The 16,028-nt window shown below is 46.2% G+C and overlaps 1 protein-coding gene across 7 annotated transcripts; it reads left to right on the forward strand.

Moving 5' to 3' along the window:
* Nucleotides 1-64: 64 nt before the first annotated feature.
* On the forward strand, nt 65-15,607 carry slain2 (SLAIN motif family, member 2). 7 transcript variants are annotated; one of them, XM_020049324.3, is made up of 11 exons: nt 65-825; nt 4,112-4,254; nt 9,451-9,624; nt 9,878-10,066; nt 10,167-10,523; nt 10,631-10,780; nt 11,876-12,010; nt 12,640-12,678; nt 13,101-13,133; nt 13,338-13,560; nt 13,687-15,607. In XM_020049324.3, the coding sequence occupies exons 1-11, from the start codon at nt 338-340 to the stop codon at nt 13,742-13,744; spliced, it is 1,989 nt and encodes a 662-aa protein (XP_019904883.3). In that variant the 5' UTR covers nt 65-337; the 3' UTR covers nt 13,745-15,607. The 7 variants fall into 7 exon arrangements, with proteins under 7 accessions (XP_019904883.3, XP_028977630.2, XP_019904884.3 ...); XM_029121797.2 differs by having other exon boundaries at nt 65-397; XM_020049325.3 differs by lacking the exon at nt 13,101-13,133.
* Nucleotides 15,608-16,028: the final 421 nt, after the last annotated feature.

Below are 16,028 nucleotides of genomic sequence, written 5' to 3' on the forward strand. Positions count from 1 at the left end.
AAAAAAAAGTGAGCTCACCTCGGTATGGTAAGCGCGTGCTTGGTTACGAGCTCGTAACCGATGTAAACGTGATGACCTAGTCTTGCCTGTTGGTCTTTCACAGTTGGCGACGGGTATAGAGTGAAAATGGCCTCAGCTGTACCCGTGTGTACGAATATTTGGAAAAGATGACGCCGATGAGCCCTATAACTTATTTGAATACAAGTGTATTTAGTATACATGTACGTATTGATTAAACTTACTTACATATCGTGACCACCAGCAAAAAAGAAGAAACGAAAGATCACACAGCCAAGGATTGTGTGTGCCAGTGGTGGCGCTAGCTAACGTTTTAGCTATGGAGGATATCAACTCAAACATCAACGCGGACTTGGAGGTGCGGAAGCTTCAGGACCTGGTAAAGAAACTCGAACAGCAAAACGAGCAGCTCCGTAGTCGGTCCACTCTACTGTCTTCATCTGGAGCAATGTCAGGGAATCATAGACCGCTTAGTGCAGGATACGAGTCGCCCCTGTCAGCCTCCTCAGCGGCTGGGTTGGCCGGCTTCCCTGGGGTGGGGTTCAGCGGAACGGTTGGCTATGGAGGGCTTTTAGAAAACTCCCGTTGTCTGAGCCCTAGACTGTCATATGATGGCATCAGTTTCAGGAGAGCATATGAGGGCGAGGGGGCATCGGCTAACACCCCTTTCACTCGTATCGACCCGTATTTTATTGACGCAGGGGAAACATTAGGTTTTACGGATGAGGGGGAAACTTCAATCTTGGATGAAGTAGAAATCCTCGATCTCGAGGACATGGATTGTCTGAACGAAGATGAAGACAGCTGGTGAGTGATACAGCACTATTACACCATCTGTAATTCAAGTAGCGTGAGGGCTCTCAAACAGCAGTGAGATAATTCAACAGCACGCCCTAATACAAGAACTACCAATCAACCAGTGTGTCAATGCACCCATATGTGACAGCTCCTCAACCTGGCGCAGCTGGTATAGGCATTATCTATAATGACAACCGTTCGGGAGGGGAAAGACTCCTCATTGGAATGCACCGCACGGCCATGTCCTTAATACAGTAGTTTGCGATGTTGTGTTCTTTTGCCAGACACACTGAGGTCATCACACCGCAGAGAGATTGTTTTTCGTTCAGTCAGGGGTGGGGGTTGGAAAAAATCCCAATAAAAAGGGAATCACGTGTGAACTTTCTAACCACCTGTGCTTGTCACATCACATCCTCGTCGTATTGAAACAGTGGAACCTGGCATTCATTGTTCAGTGGTTGCTGCTGTGCTTGAACTAATCACAGTCCCTTGTTAGTCCTCAGCTTAGTTGTAACATTTTGATTTGACCTTGTTTACTCTTTTAAATAAAATGACCCCCATAAAAGCTAGTAGTAATCAGTTATCTATATACAAGTAATCAGTTATCTATATACAATAGATGTGGACAGTATTGTGTCTTCATGCTAACAGAAGCTCAGTCAGTATGTTTTGGTTGCCAGTTTCACTATTTCGGTGACATATTGCCGAATTCTGCCATAGTGGTGAGAAGAGTGCAGTGTGCTCAGTCAAATTGAAAGTTGTTTACCCAGCCATAGTCTATGGGGAAAAGGCCACAGTTAGCTCCTTTGTTAGGATTCCCAGTGCTGCCACACACACACACCAGCCACCAATGTAGTGAATGAAAACAGCCTGAGGGAAAGTAATTGGCTGCTAGGACTAGCTAAGGGATTATGACAATGCTACAGTATGTGACATGTTGTGCATTTTGGCCCAGCCAGTCACCCCACTGAAGTTCAGGGTCATCTGTTTTTGTGCACTGACTGTGCAGTTGCGGTTTAAAGGGTAAGGTCGCTTACACGATAATACACAGATTTACTCTACCAAGTGTAGCCGCCTAATCTGGGTAACTGGAGATGTTTTGATTGGATTTGTGAGGCAGCACAAATCTCAATAGTGATCCCAACTTGAGGTAATCCGTGACACAGTTGCAGAGAGTTAGCCCTCACTGTCAACCTGATGGGAAATAAGCCTGTTTATAATGACATTTTTTGTTTGTTGGAAGAGCTGAACCTCAGAGCCATGTCCGTGCCTGTCTGTGTCCTTCATTCTGACAGACGGGCCCAGGTCTACACTAACAGTCAGTTAGATAGGGGTTTTATTGGCCTCTTAAAGATCATTTAATGGTAATGGGTTGTGTTTTAGGTCAAGGGGTGGGAGGAGGTCAGCTGTAGACAGCAGACGGTCACTAATGATGGCCAGAATGTAAAGGGCCAATGCTCTGGCAGACCCTTCAGTCACAGCATGAGAGCAAAGGAGCCTTTTCCTGGCTTTGTTCAGGGATTATGCTCTGCTCATATCAAAATGACTTTGACTAAAATCAGAGAATCTGGTCTATATTTGGAAGGAAGAGCAGAGGGACTGAGAAGTTACCATATGTCCTTTCTTCACCAGTTCCCCTCCACACACACTCCTTTCCTCCCGCTGCCTGTCTGCCCTGCAGCCCAGGATCCACACCCAGGATTACCCTTAGCACTTTGGACTGAGGGCTCAGCCCGTCCTGGTCATTGACTCCCACAATCCCTAAATTAGCATCAGATTGGGTCTGCCGGCCTGCCCGGTCCTGCAGTAAAGTGCTGTACTGCTGTTACAGTCAGGGATTGATGCTGAAATGCATGTCTACATGTGTTAACTGGACAGTCAGGCTTAATTCCAAGTAACAGCTTGGACACTAGACCCAACATGCCTTTAAAATAAGATTCTTTAAAAGTTATCATCAAAAACATGCGCACTTCTAACCCGCTGTCCATAATCGGTAGATAAGGCTTCATCTCTCAGCCCTATTGTTAGATGTTTTGCATCTGATTGTTCTCATGGTAGGGGTTTTCTCCCTGACTGAGTGAGACAGAGGTGATAGTTGCTGACTCAGATGTCACTTCCTGGTACAGGCACTTTCTCTCTCTCCTCTTTCTTTCTCTCTCTCCTCTTTCTTTCTCTCTCTCCTCTTTCTTTCTCTCTCTCCTCTTTCTTTCTCTCTCTCCTCTTTCTTTCTCTCTCTCTCCTCTTTCTTTCTCTCTCTCTCCTCTTTCTTTCTCTCTCTCTCTCTCTCTCCTCTTTCTTTCTCTCTCTCTCTCCTCTTTCTTTCTCTCTCTCTCTCCTCTTTCTTTCTCTCTCTCTCTCCTCTTTCTTTCTTTCTCTCTCTCTCCTCTTTCTTTCTCTCTCTCTCTCTCTCCTCTTTCTTTCTCTCTCTCTCTCTCTCTCCTCTTTCTTTCTCTCTCTCTCTCTCTCCTCTTTCTCTCTCCCCCTCTAGTATCAGCCATAGCGTTGATGAGATCTAGGCCTAGGCAGGTTGTAAATAATGCTCACCAGTCCTGCCCCATCCATTTCCTGTGATTATCATCAGGTCTTTCATCTTATTGATTTGCTGGTGATTATCCCAGCCAGCCTGGCCCGGTTAGTCTTCTGGAGGATTGCTGTTGCCATTGCAGAAGTGCCAAGTACGTTAACAAACAGGAAGATGGTTTCTGGCACTACTGTTAAACCTGATGTCTGAGATGAGAAAAGGGGATCTAGTGACCTAGACACACGCTGGCAACCAAACACACACTGCTGCAGTGTGGTTTTAATTCTGGCTGGTTCATCATACCCCTCTAGTTCTGTCTGGTTCATCATACCCCTCTAGTTCTGTCTGGTTCATCATAGCCCTCTAGTTCTGTCTGGTTCATCATAGCCCTCTAGTTCTGGCTGGTTCATCATACCCCTCTAATTCTGGCTGGTTCATCATACCCCTCTAGTTCTTCCACTGTCTATCAATAAAAGCATAACATGGCCAAGAAATGTATCTCAGTGAAGAGAAGGGGGTGTGGTATATTTTCAGTGTCATATGTGATTCCTCATGAAACCCAGATGAAAAAAGGAAGGCACGTGCAGAAACAAAATCTCCAAAATATATATGCCAAGTTGATGAATTATTTCTCAGTTGAGCTTTTAGATACACACTTCAAATCTGTATAAACAATCCATCCACTGATAAACCATTCCGGAGATGACAATTCTGGAAAATGTTTTTCATATCCATGTTTTGACACGTGTGGTATCGTCTGCTGGGTTCCTCCAGGCTATACGAAGCCAAGCTGAACAGCCCCCTGCAGAAAGCCCTGAGCCCCATGGTGTGGTGCCGCAAGGCCCTGGACAACCCCAGCCCTGACATGGAGTCCGCCAAGCGTTCTCTCATCCACAGACTGGACCTCACCATGTCAGGTACAATCTCCACACTCTCTTCTCAGTCCTGGTTCCTCTCTTCCTCCCTTGCTTCTCATTTCAAGTGTACAGGTTTTTTCTGGATTCCCGTCTGCTTTCATTCCAATCCCTGCCATGTTAAAATGTAGAATGCTTTGGGATGGGACAGTGGCCTGTGGTTTCGGCTCACTGGTACCTGGACCACCACACCAAGGACAAACGTGCTGTGGTTTTGTGCTAGTTACAGCGCTGTATGGTGGTGTCACAGTATGTGTGAGTGCAGGTCTATCTCTGTCCCCTTGCATTTGAAAACTAATAATAGACAATCAGCGAGGCTCCAAATCCTCCTGTCTAAAGTGAGATGGGCCAGTTCCATTTTTACCCAGGTATTCTCGTGTGACACTCGCGTATCACATTAAGTAACAGTTTGTTGGAGGACTCTATCTATAAACTGGGGTGTTGGTCAACGCCAAAGCAACGGACGACACCTTCAGGACCGTGGGGTTCCAGTCCCGTCTCCTCGGACTAGCCTGTGGCCCACACATCCACGTTCGGACAGTGGTCTTTTGGATGTGTGTGTCCAGACCAAGAGGCTAGATGGCCACTGTGCAGATGGTGGTACCATACTAGATCAATTATTGGGGGAGGGGGAGGTGATATCATTGTGAGGGGAGGATTATGTCACCGATAATAGACATGATGTAATGCTTCTAGCACCCCCACCACCCCCCCCCTACTCAAAATCTCCTCCTTGCCACACAAAGGAACATGCCGGAGTACCGCTGGTGGCCCTTTGCACTGCTTATTATTAGCTACATTCTTCAGGTGTGTGAGAAAACAGCACTGCAGGCGAAACACCTCCTGCACTATGCACAGTTGACAGAGGGTTAAAGGAGCTCCCTGCTGGCTCCTCCATCTTAAAGTACCTGTGCCTGAGGAGAGGTCCTGACTACTTCAGACAGGAGAACAGGACGTTTGGCTGGACTGGCCTGTCCATTACGTACTGATCCGTTTGTGTTGACTGTAAGCCTCACTGACGCCTTGACACGCCCCCCTCTCAGTGTCGACGGGAGTGTGAGGAACCGGTTGCCATGGCGGCGCACGAGGACTGCGTTTGCTGTGTTGAAGGAATTTCACGAAGTGCGGGGTGTCTGGTCTGGATGCTGACTAACATTCCACGCGTCCCGGCGGTGTGTTCAGACCGCGTTATGAGGATTTAAAGTGCGTACAGAAACCCCTTCTTTTGGTGGTTTTAGCAGTCAGTGTCAATGGAAAGCCGTAACGGATGCCAGGAAGGCCCATGGTGACCGCTGGTTCATGGAAAAATCTGTGTCTGTTTCTGTGTCTGTGTGTTTCTGCTGTTTGAGTTTGTCATGGTAACCCAGCCTGTGTTTCTACACTCCCAGTTACATGTAAACAATGCTGTCCCTGTCTTATATTACAAACTGGAGGCAGGAAGGATTTTATTCTCCCAGCTTGTTCAGTTAAAGACATGTTTTATTATGTGTTATTAATGATTATAACACGCCGTCCGATGCCAATTGTGTGAAAACACATTCGGAATGGAGATGTCTGAATAGGCTTGAGTATGGAAACCAGGGTGAGGATTTAAAGCACGTGCATCATTCATACTGAAACACACGCAGAAGAAAATGCGCTACTACATTAACAATATTTTAACTTCTGAGCTAATGGGGGACCTAGTTGATTTTATGAATTCCAAATGTGAATGTCAAAATCACAACGGTAAGAGGGTTATCATAAAAGGATGGACAGACACAACCTTAAAAAAGGAAAGCGACAGTTGCTGCTTTCAGTCAAAGGTAGGCTTAAAACGAATGTCCTTTTCAACTGCCATGGTGAACAGTTGGAAAATCTGAATGGTTGGTTGCATAGCAGACGAGCCTCCGGGTTTAAACTACCCCACATATCAGACATACTGTGAGGACTTTTACAGAGGTTTGCATTGATTACAGGTAACAAATACAACTTTTAGATTCCTGTGTATTTCTCCATTTACAGTAATACAGTCATCTTCCATTGGTGTTCTGCTTTTAAATAGGACTAACGGTTGGAATGTGAATACTGAGAAGCCTGATCATTTCCTGGAATCTTCTCTGGAAAAAAATAACCCTACTTCTGAAAAGGACTTTTGACAGTACCATTCAGTTATTGTATGTGTACATCAGGAAGACTCTAACCCCAGGCTGATAGCTGGCCTGTCTGGCAAGCATCGCCCCAACATGTAGCTACTGGGACAGTACTGCAGCTATAAAGGACTGGATGGTCCCTCCTCCTCTAGTCCAAGTCACGCTCTTTCACTCATTTCATCCCTCTTTTTTCCACCCTCTCTCCAGACCACACAACTAAAGCTCCTGTGGCCCTCCTTCCCCTATCCATCTTCCGTTCAATCAAACCTGCTAATCTCTGGCCCTGCCTGTGCTTTGTCTCTGGGGGTTGTTCACTGACTTTGTGCTGTTTAGGCTAATTCCAATGAAAACCAAAGGTTCTGCTGCCCAACCATCTTCTTTCTCCCACTGTTCTCATGGCTACAAGTTCATGGAAATAGTGGTTGAATACAAGGGTTGGATGTCTTTAAGTGCATGTTATGTTCATTTCTATTTAATAAACTATGCCCTTAGAGAGAGTACACGCAGTATCTGTCTAGGTGGTGTTCAAAATAAATGTTAGCTTTCATTTTGGCCTGCGGCAGATTTCAGGAGGTTTTTCAAAATTTGTTTTAGGCCACAATATTTCAGGAGGACATTTTTATTTGGTCCCTGTTCTGCAAAATGCTAAGACATTCCCTGTAGCCAGGAAAACCACTGAGGTCCTTATGATGATTAGCTATAGAACTGAACTGCTCCATCCAACGTCTTCTTAGCCATTAAAAGTTCACTCTGGTCACCTGATCATCCATCGCCTCCCTGGTGAAAAGTCCCACCCTGCAAACGAATCATTGGTTTGGTAGACAAAATCCGAGTGACATCCGACTCTTGCCTGTTGAAAGTAAGATAGCAGTCAACCCTTCCCTAAATGATCTACTGCACCCCTGATAGTTCTTTGGGTTTGGATTGTTATTGTCAGTGATGTGTCTTAGGGAGGGGAGGTCACACTTTTTTTGAAAACTGTTTGTTTTTGGAGGATGTAGGCCATTTTCATGTGGTCACCATGTGACTGGAGTGCAATTTTAAATCACTCGCCCCCTTGGAATGTAAATACTATATCAAGTGTCTTTGGTTTTGGTGCAATACTTATCTACAGGATTCAACTGTTGTATACGTTCTCCCAAAGGTCTGAAAGAACAATTGAAGTAATCTCTAATCCATTTAGGTTACCTATGGCCAGGTTGAACTCTGTCCAGTTACTTAAGAACTAGAATCAATCAGTTTGCTTTAATCTGGGGAAAAGTGATGTGGAAAACAACAGGGCATTTAACTGTTTGCAGATAACATTCTAGTGGATTAATTTATCTGGACCAGATTGCATTAGTCAATAATCTGTCGGAAATTAATTGTCATACAGTGCCCTCTGGAAATATTAGCACATTTCTTTTTTTAATGTTGTTTATAACCTTGATCTGACACTAATAATGTAATATGAAAGTAACTTTTAAATGAGTGAATTTTTCAAGAAAATAAAATCTTATATTCAGAAATGTGCCAGTTATTGGCACCCCTGCATTTAGTACTTTGCACACTCCCTTTGCCAAGATAACAGCTCTGAGTCGTCCCCCTTAATATTTGATGAGGTGGGAGAACACAGAAAGGGATTTAAGACCATTCCTCCATTCAGACACTCCAGATCCTTCAGGGTCCTTGGTCCTCCCTCATGGACTGTCGTAGTCCGCTCACCTCACAGGTTTCAGTGAGATTTAGGTCAGGGCACTGGGATGGCCATTGCATAAAGCTTCATTCTGACCACTTTTATTTCAGGTCTGTTCTGCAAAGCAGCGCAAACCAGACATATTTGGTAAGACCTGAATCTAAATCTGATAAAAAGAGATATCATACGAATCAGAATGACCTGATATGTAATGGAAAACATTCCCCCTGTCTTCCACTATCTGATACCTGGGGCAACAGCTCCATGTGCTTTAGTCCCCTTCAGTGGGATTGGTTCAGTAACCTCCTTGTTAGCAGCACCTGACCGGAGTCCTCTGTAGGCTCCCCCACTCGGCCCTGCCTCCAGAGGTCAGAGCGGGGGGGGGGGGGGGGGGTAGTTAGTGCCGCAGCTGACACCAACACATGCAGGGGCCACTTAGAGGCTGGCGACTTCTAACTATGTATCAGAAGCCAGTCAGCTGTCTCTCTGTGAGGACCTGGCGGTCTGGTCGGGGCCTGACACACAACACAGCTCTTGTACTGCGCTGTCTCTGATCTCCAAGTAGCATTCTATTTCTGAGCAGGCCGGGGGAGTAGGGAGTATGAAGAGGAGAGTTGGTCATAAAGGACTCTTTTCCAGTCACCACCCAGCTGTGTGAAACCCACCTAGACAGAAAGGGGAGATGAGCACACGTGTGTCCCTGGATATTGGAGTGTAGGCAATACTGTGGGCTGAGCGGAACACAGAGGGACTGCAGCGCAGCAACAGTAATGCCCATGGGCTGGTGAGTCGGCAGAGCAGATCACCAGGCTGGGCTGAGGCTTCGTGGTGAATCGTCAGAGCAGACAACCAGGCTGGGCTGAGACTGGCTTGTTGGCCTGCTGTATGAAGTCTGTGTGGAGAGCTGCGGATCACAGAACCGCATTGTCCTGCCTGACAGCGGAGTAGGGAGTGAATGGGCCATATTGTTAACTCCTCCAGTTCATGAGAAAGACATCCACGTCTGCCATAAACTTTGAGTGACTCAATGATGTCCCCCTCTGCCAACAAATTAAGACATAAGCTAATGGGCCTCAGAGAGACAATGTTCCTTGTTAGTGAGCCTGTAGACATTGGCATTGAAGCACCTAGATGCCTACAATGACTTCCCATGTCAGACATTCAGGGAAGGATCGGTCTGGACCAGGATAGTGTCTGTACAATCAGTCCCACCAACTCTTTACTTCCACAACCTTTGCTGATAACTTCTTTATTGAGAGAAACATTGCACGTTACGCCTGATGTGGTTGTCCCATCTAGCCGAATGACCTGGCTGCAAGTCACATGGGATGACAGCTTTGGTTACTCAAATGTAAATGCAGAATTAATGTTCAAAAAATTATCTCCTCACAGCCAACAAGCGCAGGAGCCTTTACGGGAGTCCCTACAGTCCCCAGGTGAACTACGGAAGCCCGTACTGCACAAACACAGCCAACAGCCCTTACAGCAGTGGCTTCAACTCCCCCTGCTCCACGCCCAGCAGGGTGCCCATTGTCAGACAGCAGCTCATGCCCCCTGTCAACCAAGGTACTCCAGCCTCGAACGTGCCTTCTCTTCCTCTTATTTTCTGTTAACATGTAAATGGCTTTGACATGGGCAGCATCTGTTTACATTGCAAAGCGTTGCTGTTAAACGATCAGCTATGTAGTGGTAATCATGTGCAAGAAGTTACGAGTATGAACAACTTTCACAGTCTTTTTGTCACTACATAAACTCCAGATTGGTTTTGAGGTACAAGGTCTTGTTGGTCGATGTTAACTGGAGTGTGAATGTCCCCCAGTAACGCATCACCAGCAGCGCGCTGGCTCAGCCGAGAGAGATCGCGCCCCCCCGCCGGTCAGCCCACAGTCCTCCGTGGACAGCGAACTGAGCACGTCCGAGATGGACGAGGACTCCGTGGGGTCCTCCACTACGTACAAGCTCAACGACGTCACCGACGTGCAGATCCTGGCCCGCATGCAGGAAGAAAGTGGGTACCTCCGGGTCTGCCGTGTCACAGGAAACGTCTCGCCCTGCGAGATTCCGTTTACGGCCGCGTGTCTGTTTTGACCAGGCGTGTCTGTCTCCAGGTCTTCGGCAGGACTACGCCGCCACGGCGTCCAGGAGGAGCTCTGGTTCGTCCTGTCACTCTCTGAGGCGCAGCACCTTCAGCGACCAGGAGCTGGACGCGCACAGTCTGGAGGACGAGGAGGAGGCGGCGCACCCGGCCTTCCACCTCCCCTCCAGCCGCTTCTCCCCCTCCCCACGACACTCCCCCCGTGCCTCCCCCAGGAACTCCCCCCGCTCCCGTTCCCCTGCGCGCTCCCTGGAGTACAACCACAGCCGGGGCTCCCCGCAGCCAATCATCAGCCGGCTCCAGGCCCCGCGTCACTCCCTACAGGGCCACGCCCCCCAGGACCTGCAGACGAACACCGTGAGGAACGAAGGTAAGGGCACACTGCGAAATGATCCGTTCTGGCTGAAATGCAGGCCGTGTTGTTGCTGTTGGGTCCCGCTGGTTCCATGTGGTTTTGCTCTGCTGTTCCGTTTGTAGACAAGTTGAGGCGTAGTCTTCCCAACCTGACCCGCTCCAACGTGGCCCAGCAGATCCCAGAGCCCGTCAAGAACAGCAGGAGCTGTGAGTCCAACCTGCAAGTGCCGAACGGCGGCTCGCCCAGACACCAGGCCGTCAGTCAGTCAGCCAGTAAGTACTACACACACACTGTACTTGCATTCACTCAGTAATAGCTGGGACTGTTATCCAATTCTGTTGTCGTAGGAAACCATGTTTAGCAGCTGTATGTAGAAGTGACAGGAGTGCTGATGTAACTTTGTTTCAATGAGTGACTGGGTGACACCATAACACGCTTCCTTTGAGCTCTAAGGGTCACGGCTGTCTTGGTTTAGTAGGCTGGGGATTCTTTCTCTGCTTCTATCATTTCTCTTCCTTCACACGCTTCTCCCATATCATCCCCATCAATTAGAATCAAGGGCTTCAAACTGGGTCCTCGTCAGAGTTTATAGTAAAGGATGTTTAGGGGGGAGTGCTGAAGCTGAATTTTCCACGTGAATCGTGACAGAGTCAGTGTGTTTGGAGCAGGATCTATTCCCTTCTAATCCTGTAATGGGTGATAATCTCCACGGTGTCGCCAGGCTAATCCTCACTCAGAACCCGAAGGGAAAAGGCTGCTGGTCAAAGGACACATAATCTGGATCAGTCAATCTGCTGGATAAGAGCTTCATACCCTGATAACCCAGTGTGTGTTAGGTAAATGTTAGGTAAAGTTTGACTAGAAACACTACCTGTGTATATGTGGATGTTATATGAGCATGGCGCCACACCTCAGCTGTTGGTTTTACTCTTCTAACAGGGAATCGCCTCCTTCACTTGTCAGTGTTTCCTCTGGCTGTTGTGGGCATGTTTGACACCACTATCCCTACCTTCTTTCTAAACTCTAAAAGCAGAGCATGCGCTGTCCGTTTTGCCCACCGCTCTTCTTCTGCTGAGGCACTGGTACTGGGTTGGCCTTGTTTCGGCCCAGCTCGGCTCTGAGTTTTCTCCCTCCGGACGGTGGATGTCTGCTGAACCACATCGCCCCCTGGTGTTCTTGGTCACTCAACCTTGTCTGAGAAAAACGCTGCTACTAGCCTGGCTCGGCTGACTCCCTGGGTCTCCCTCCAGCTCCTCCAGCTGTCTGGTCCCTCCCTGTCTCACCTCCTCCACTTCAGAAGCAGCACTGTAGGTCAGGGTATGTCTGACTGTGCTTCTCCACATCTGTCGTCTCCATTTGTTCCCCAGTAGCCCAGCACTCCTCCGCTGCGCTCCACTCCCGGTACTCCACCCCCCCTCGCTCCTCCCAAACAGGACCTCCCGCTCGATCATTACTGTCCCCGAAACCCAAACAGCACCTCCAAAGCCCGTCTTCCCTACGAGGTAACGGTCTCCCAGGCCACCAGATGAGTAGAGAATCCCCTACACACACACACACACACACCTTTAGGGTCTGTCTGCAGCATCCTCCTCCACTGGACTCAGTAGTGTCGATGGGTACGGTCGTGTCCAGGTTTCTGTGGTAAATGGTTGTTTTCTGGGACGGCCATGGAAGGCAATTCCGTTCCTGAAAGTCTCAATGGTGTTCCTGTGTTGGTGGATTTTCAGCGTGGCCTCTTGGGTTTGTCTGGTCTGACCTTATGTAGCAGGAATACAAAGAACCGCATGAACAAGGCTGGAAGAAAATGGAAGCGTCCGGTTGTCAGGCTTTTTCCTTTTCTGCTTTTCTCCTGAAGAAACGGATGCTGCTCAGGATGAATGTTGAGGAAAACCTTCTGAGAAACTGGTTGGGATTTGCCTTGGGGGCTGCCAGATGTCATATCTGTTTCAGACAATGTTTCAGATGTATCTACCAGATGTAGTAGCATGTTATTTACTTTTAGGGTGAGGTGTATCCTGAAGTTTAAAGGGACATTTTATTGTTGAGCTCTTTTCCCCATCCATATCGTCCATGCACTTCCTCCTGCTCTATTGAATGTAGTCCAATCTCTCCTGTGTTCGTCTTTGTTTAGTTCATCTCTCCTGTTGCTTTGGAGAAGAAGGTGATTTCAGTGAGTATTCACTGATCATGCTCCCTAATGTTATACATCGTGATTGTGGTTCCTTCATGACGTGAATGTGTAAGTGTTGAGGCCCAGTTTTTCAAAAGCTACCTCTCCGGATTTCCCCTATCAGATATGGTTACATACGTAGAACTAGAACAAATAGAGCAGATGAGTCGTTGACTTAAACGTCATTGTTTTCTTTGTTCATCCTGTTTGACAACTGTTGAAAAACTGGGCCCCGGGTACCACCTGTAGCATTGGTTTCCTACCACTAGAGGGCATGTGTGCCTCACTCCCCTTACAAATGAACTGTCACAGTTGGACTTGGTAGAGTTTGCAGACACTTAATACAAGGCCTCCTGTTCATTTGTTGTTTCCTTTTGCTTGGTTTCGTGTACGGTTCTCGTGGTGAAATCCCATCATGTCAGCGCATTCGAAGAGTTCTTCTGAACACACATTAGGTATTAGCCAATGCATGTTTTTCATATGTATGCTGCATTCGTATCCCCGTTGCCTCGGGTCATGGTGTTGTGGTCCGTTCCTGAGCGGTGAAACCTCTGACGCTGATCTACATGCCCGTGGTGGGCATAGTGAAGGGTCATAATCTATGAACCTTCTCCTTAAACTGTAGTGTTCTGTCCTGACCTTTGCCCTCTCCTGTCCAGTCCCTTCTCCCAGCAAGTTACGCACCCCGGCCACCCCGTCGCCCCTGGCCCTCAGGCAGCCTGTGAAGGCCACGTCCACGCCTGGTTCTGGAGCCTCCACCCCGACACGCTCCTTAGGCCCGGTGCGCAGCGGTCTTCCTCGGCCTAGTGCCGGGGGAGGGGGTGGTGTAGGAGGCGGAGGCATCCCTGTGCCGCGCAGCAAACTGGCCCAGCCAGTACGCAGGTACACAACTTACATTCACTGAATGTTCAAACACATCTTCCAAACAAAGCAGGTCTGTTAATTAGATGTAGTTAGTTTTGCCGAGTGCCCTTACAGATCTCAGCTGTTTCTCTGGTTCTTCCTCAGGTCTTTGCCTGCTCCTCGAACCTACAGTGGAGAGAACTGGAGGGAAGGCTGCTATTGAGGCTGGCCAGTAGGGGGCGCAGCAGCTCTCATCAGCACAAAGAGGCAGGCGAACATTACAATGTGGCACTTTATCAACCAAGATTTCTTTTACCATGGATAAAGAAACAATATGAAAGAAAAAGTTGGATTCTTCATACTGTCATGAAGAACACAATCTGAATATCTGAAGCAGCATGATGTGTGCCTCTGTCTGGAGGGGCCAGGTAGAGCAGGCAGGCGGAATTCAAGAGATGCCAAAGAAACCAGCCGAGCTCCGATGCCACCAGAGGGCACTCTCGACCGCCTCAGTGTGTCTGGTTAGACATCAGTCATTCACAATGCTTCTCATCATCTCTCCCTCTCCTCTATCTGTTTTCCTCCCTCAGGTTAAAATGTTTCTACACATTTCTCTTTTTGCAGTCTGTTCTCAACAGATGCCTTTGTCAGAGATCTCTATGACGATGCTGTGCAGGTAAAATGTTCCCTTAATATTAAAGAATTGTTGTGAACGTTTTACGGACTGAACACAACCTGTAAGGTTATGTTGTGAATAAATCACATTTTGTTTTCTCTTGTCAATCAACTAGAATGTATTGAAATGTTTGGGACATTTTCTGAATAATTATTTAAAGGTTCCATTTTCCAAATATCCATATTCAGTATTTTGTTCCTTAATTTAAAAGTACATTTTAACCTCAACTGCAAAGCTAATTCTCCAAAGTATTCTTAGATGGTTTCATAACAGGTTATTTGAGTGTTGAATGTTTTTATGTTGAGAACATACAGGTGACTGGTTGAACACATGTGAATGGTAGAAACAGGCCAAAGCCCCATTCCAAACCTGTAACATATCTAGCCTGTGGTTGAATGAGTATCGACCATCACATATATTCTGGGTTTGTCTGGGTTATAATGTGAAGCTGGGCCAATCCATGGCGGTCGTCACAATCTCAAACTTCTGGTTTGGTTAGTTATTTCCATTTGCTCTTGCCCATTCAGTTAAATATGCAGTGATAGCATCCAGACACTAGTCAGTGAGGCATGTGCCCCCTCTAGACATAACTAATACATATAGAATCCCACCCTTGTAGCCGTGCGAACCAAGCATGCAGCAAATGCTTCATTTACACTCTAAGAGAAAATCGTGCTGGAGGATCCTTCAGAATTACTTTAAAAATGTATTTGATTAATCCATTTAATGGTTCCTTAAATATCTTTAAAATAAAGAAAACTGAAGAATCTTCCAGGAGAGTGATATTAAATGTAAAACCTGCAAACAATATTGTGTCAGTGTATGTTATGTTGAGAGAGAAGGAATAAATGATCAGGACATCTGGAAAAAAAGATTATCGTGGAAAGGTTCAATAGGTTTGTGAATTTTGCCTCTTGTGCTTTAAAATGAATCAAAGAGAGATATTGTTGTGCCAGAAATGATCAATCTAGTGCCTATTAATTTAAAGTTTCACTTTTAATGTGCTTTTTATTTTTAATTATCATTATGTGCCAATTTTGTCTTGGTTTGCCAATATAATTTGTCTTTGCATTTCTGGTTGATTTTGTTTGGGCTAATACATTTTGATTATTATTTTGTAATTGCATATCAACAATACATTTATAATTGCTTTTCCGAAAAATACATGTATAATATGCGCCTTGATATTTATAACTACTCTCATTCTGTAAATGAAACTATTTATTTTAGAGAGAGGTGCCTCTGTATGTCAAGGTTTGGATTTCGTGGAAAGCTTGGGCTGTTTTCGCAAAAAGATATGCCACACCATTTTGTGTGATAGTTTTTGTTAATGAACTTTTTATATCCACCAACATGACATTGAACTTCCCGGTGTAAACTCACATTTCAATTAAAAGTTAAGAATCTGTTTTTGGCTGTTGTCATGAATGGGGATTTTATGTTTTGAACCAATTACATTTTTACTTACTGACATTGGAAAGTATTTGGATCCCTTCACATAGAGTGTGGATAGATTTATTACACAATCCTTGTCCATAGGTAATGAGCATCAGCAAATTAACAAAATATTAGATATGTTCTCTGCATACATTTACTAAAGCTCTAAACATCTCTCAATGTGCTCCACCTTTATGATATTATTTCTTATGTAAGTTATTTTAAATAGTAATTCTGTTTTATTTAGATTTTTCCCACGTAGGTATTCCTTTGAAAATTTACAAAATACACCATGTACATATAACATTTAATCGCAGACCTTTATTTTGAAGGCAAAATACAGAAACCGGAAGTCTGATTGTTGCTGCGGAATATAGGCTATATAACGTTTCAC

Source organism: Esox lucius, chromosome 8 (assembly GCF_011004845.1).
Source record: "Esox lucius isolate fEsoLuc1 chromosome 8, fEsoLuc1.pri, whole genome shotgun sequence".
NCBI classification, from domain to species: Eukaryota; Metazoa; Chordata; class Actinopteri; order Esociformes; family Esocidae; genus Esox; species Esox lucius.

Bases quoted from the DNA above. Each gene is read 5' to 3' on its own strand.
- slain2 (XM_020049324.3), top strand. From the start codon at position 338: ATGGAGGATATCAACTCAAACATCAACGCGGACTTGGAGGTGCGGAAG. The intron at 4,255-9,450 runs GTACAATCTCCA...ATCTCCTCACAG, and splicing joins ACTGGACCTCACCATGTCAG to CCAACAAGCGCAGGAGCCTT. The intron at 9,625-9,877 runs GTACTCCAGCCT...AATGTCCCCCAG, and splicing joins CATGCCCCCTGTCAACCAAG to TAACGCATCACCAGCAGCGC.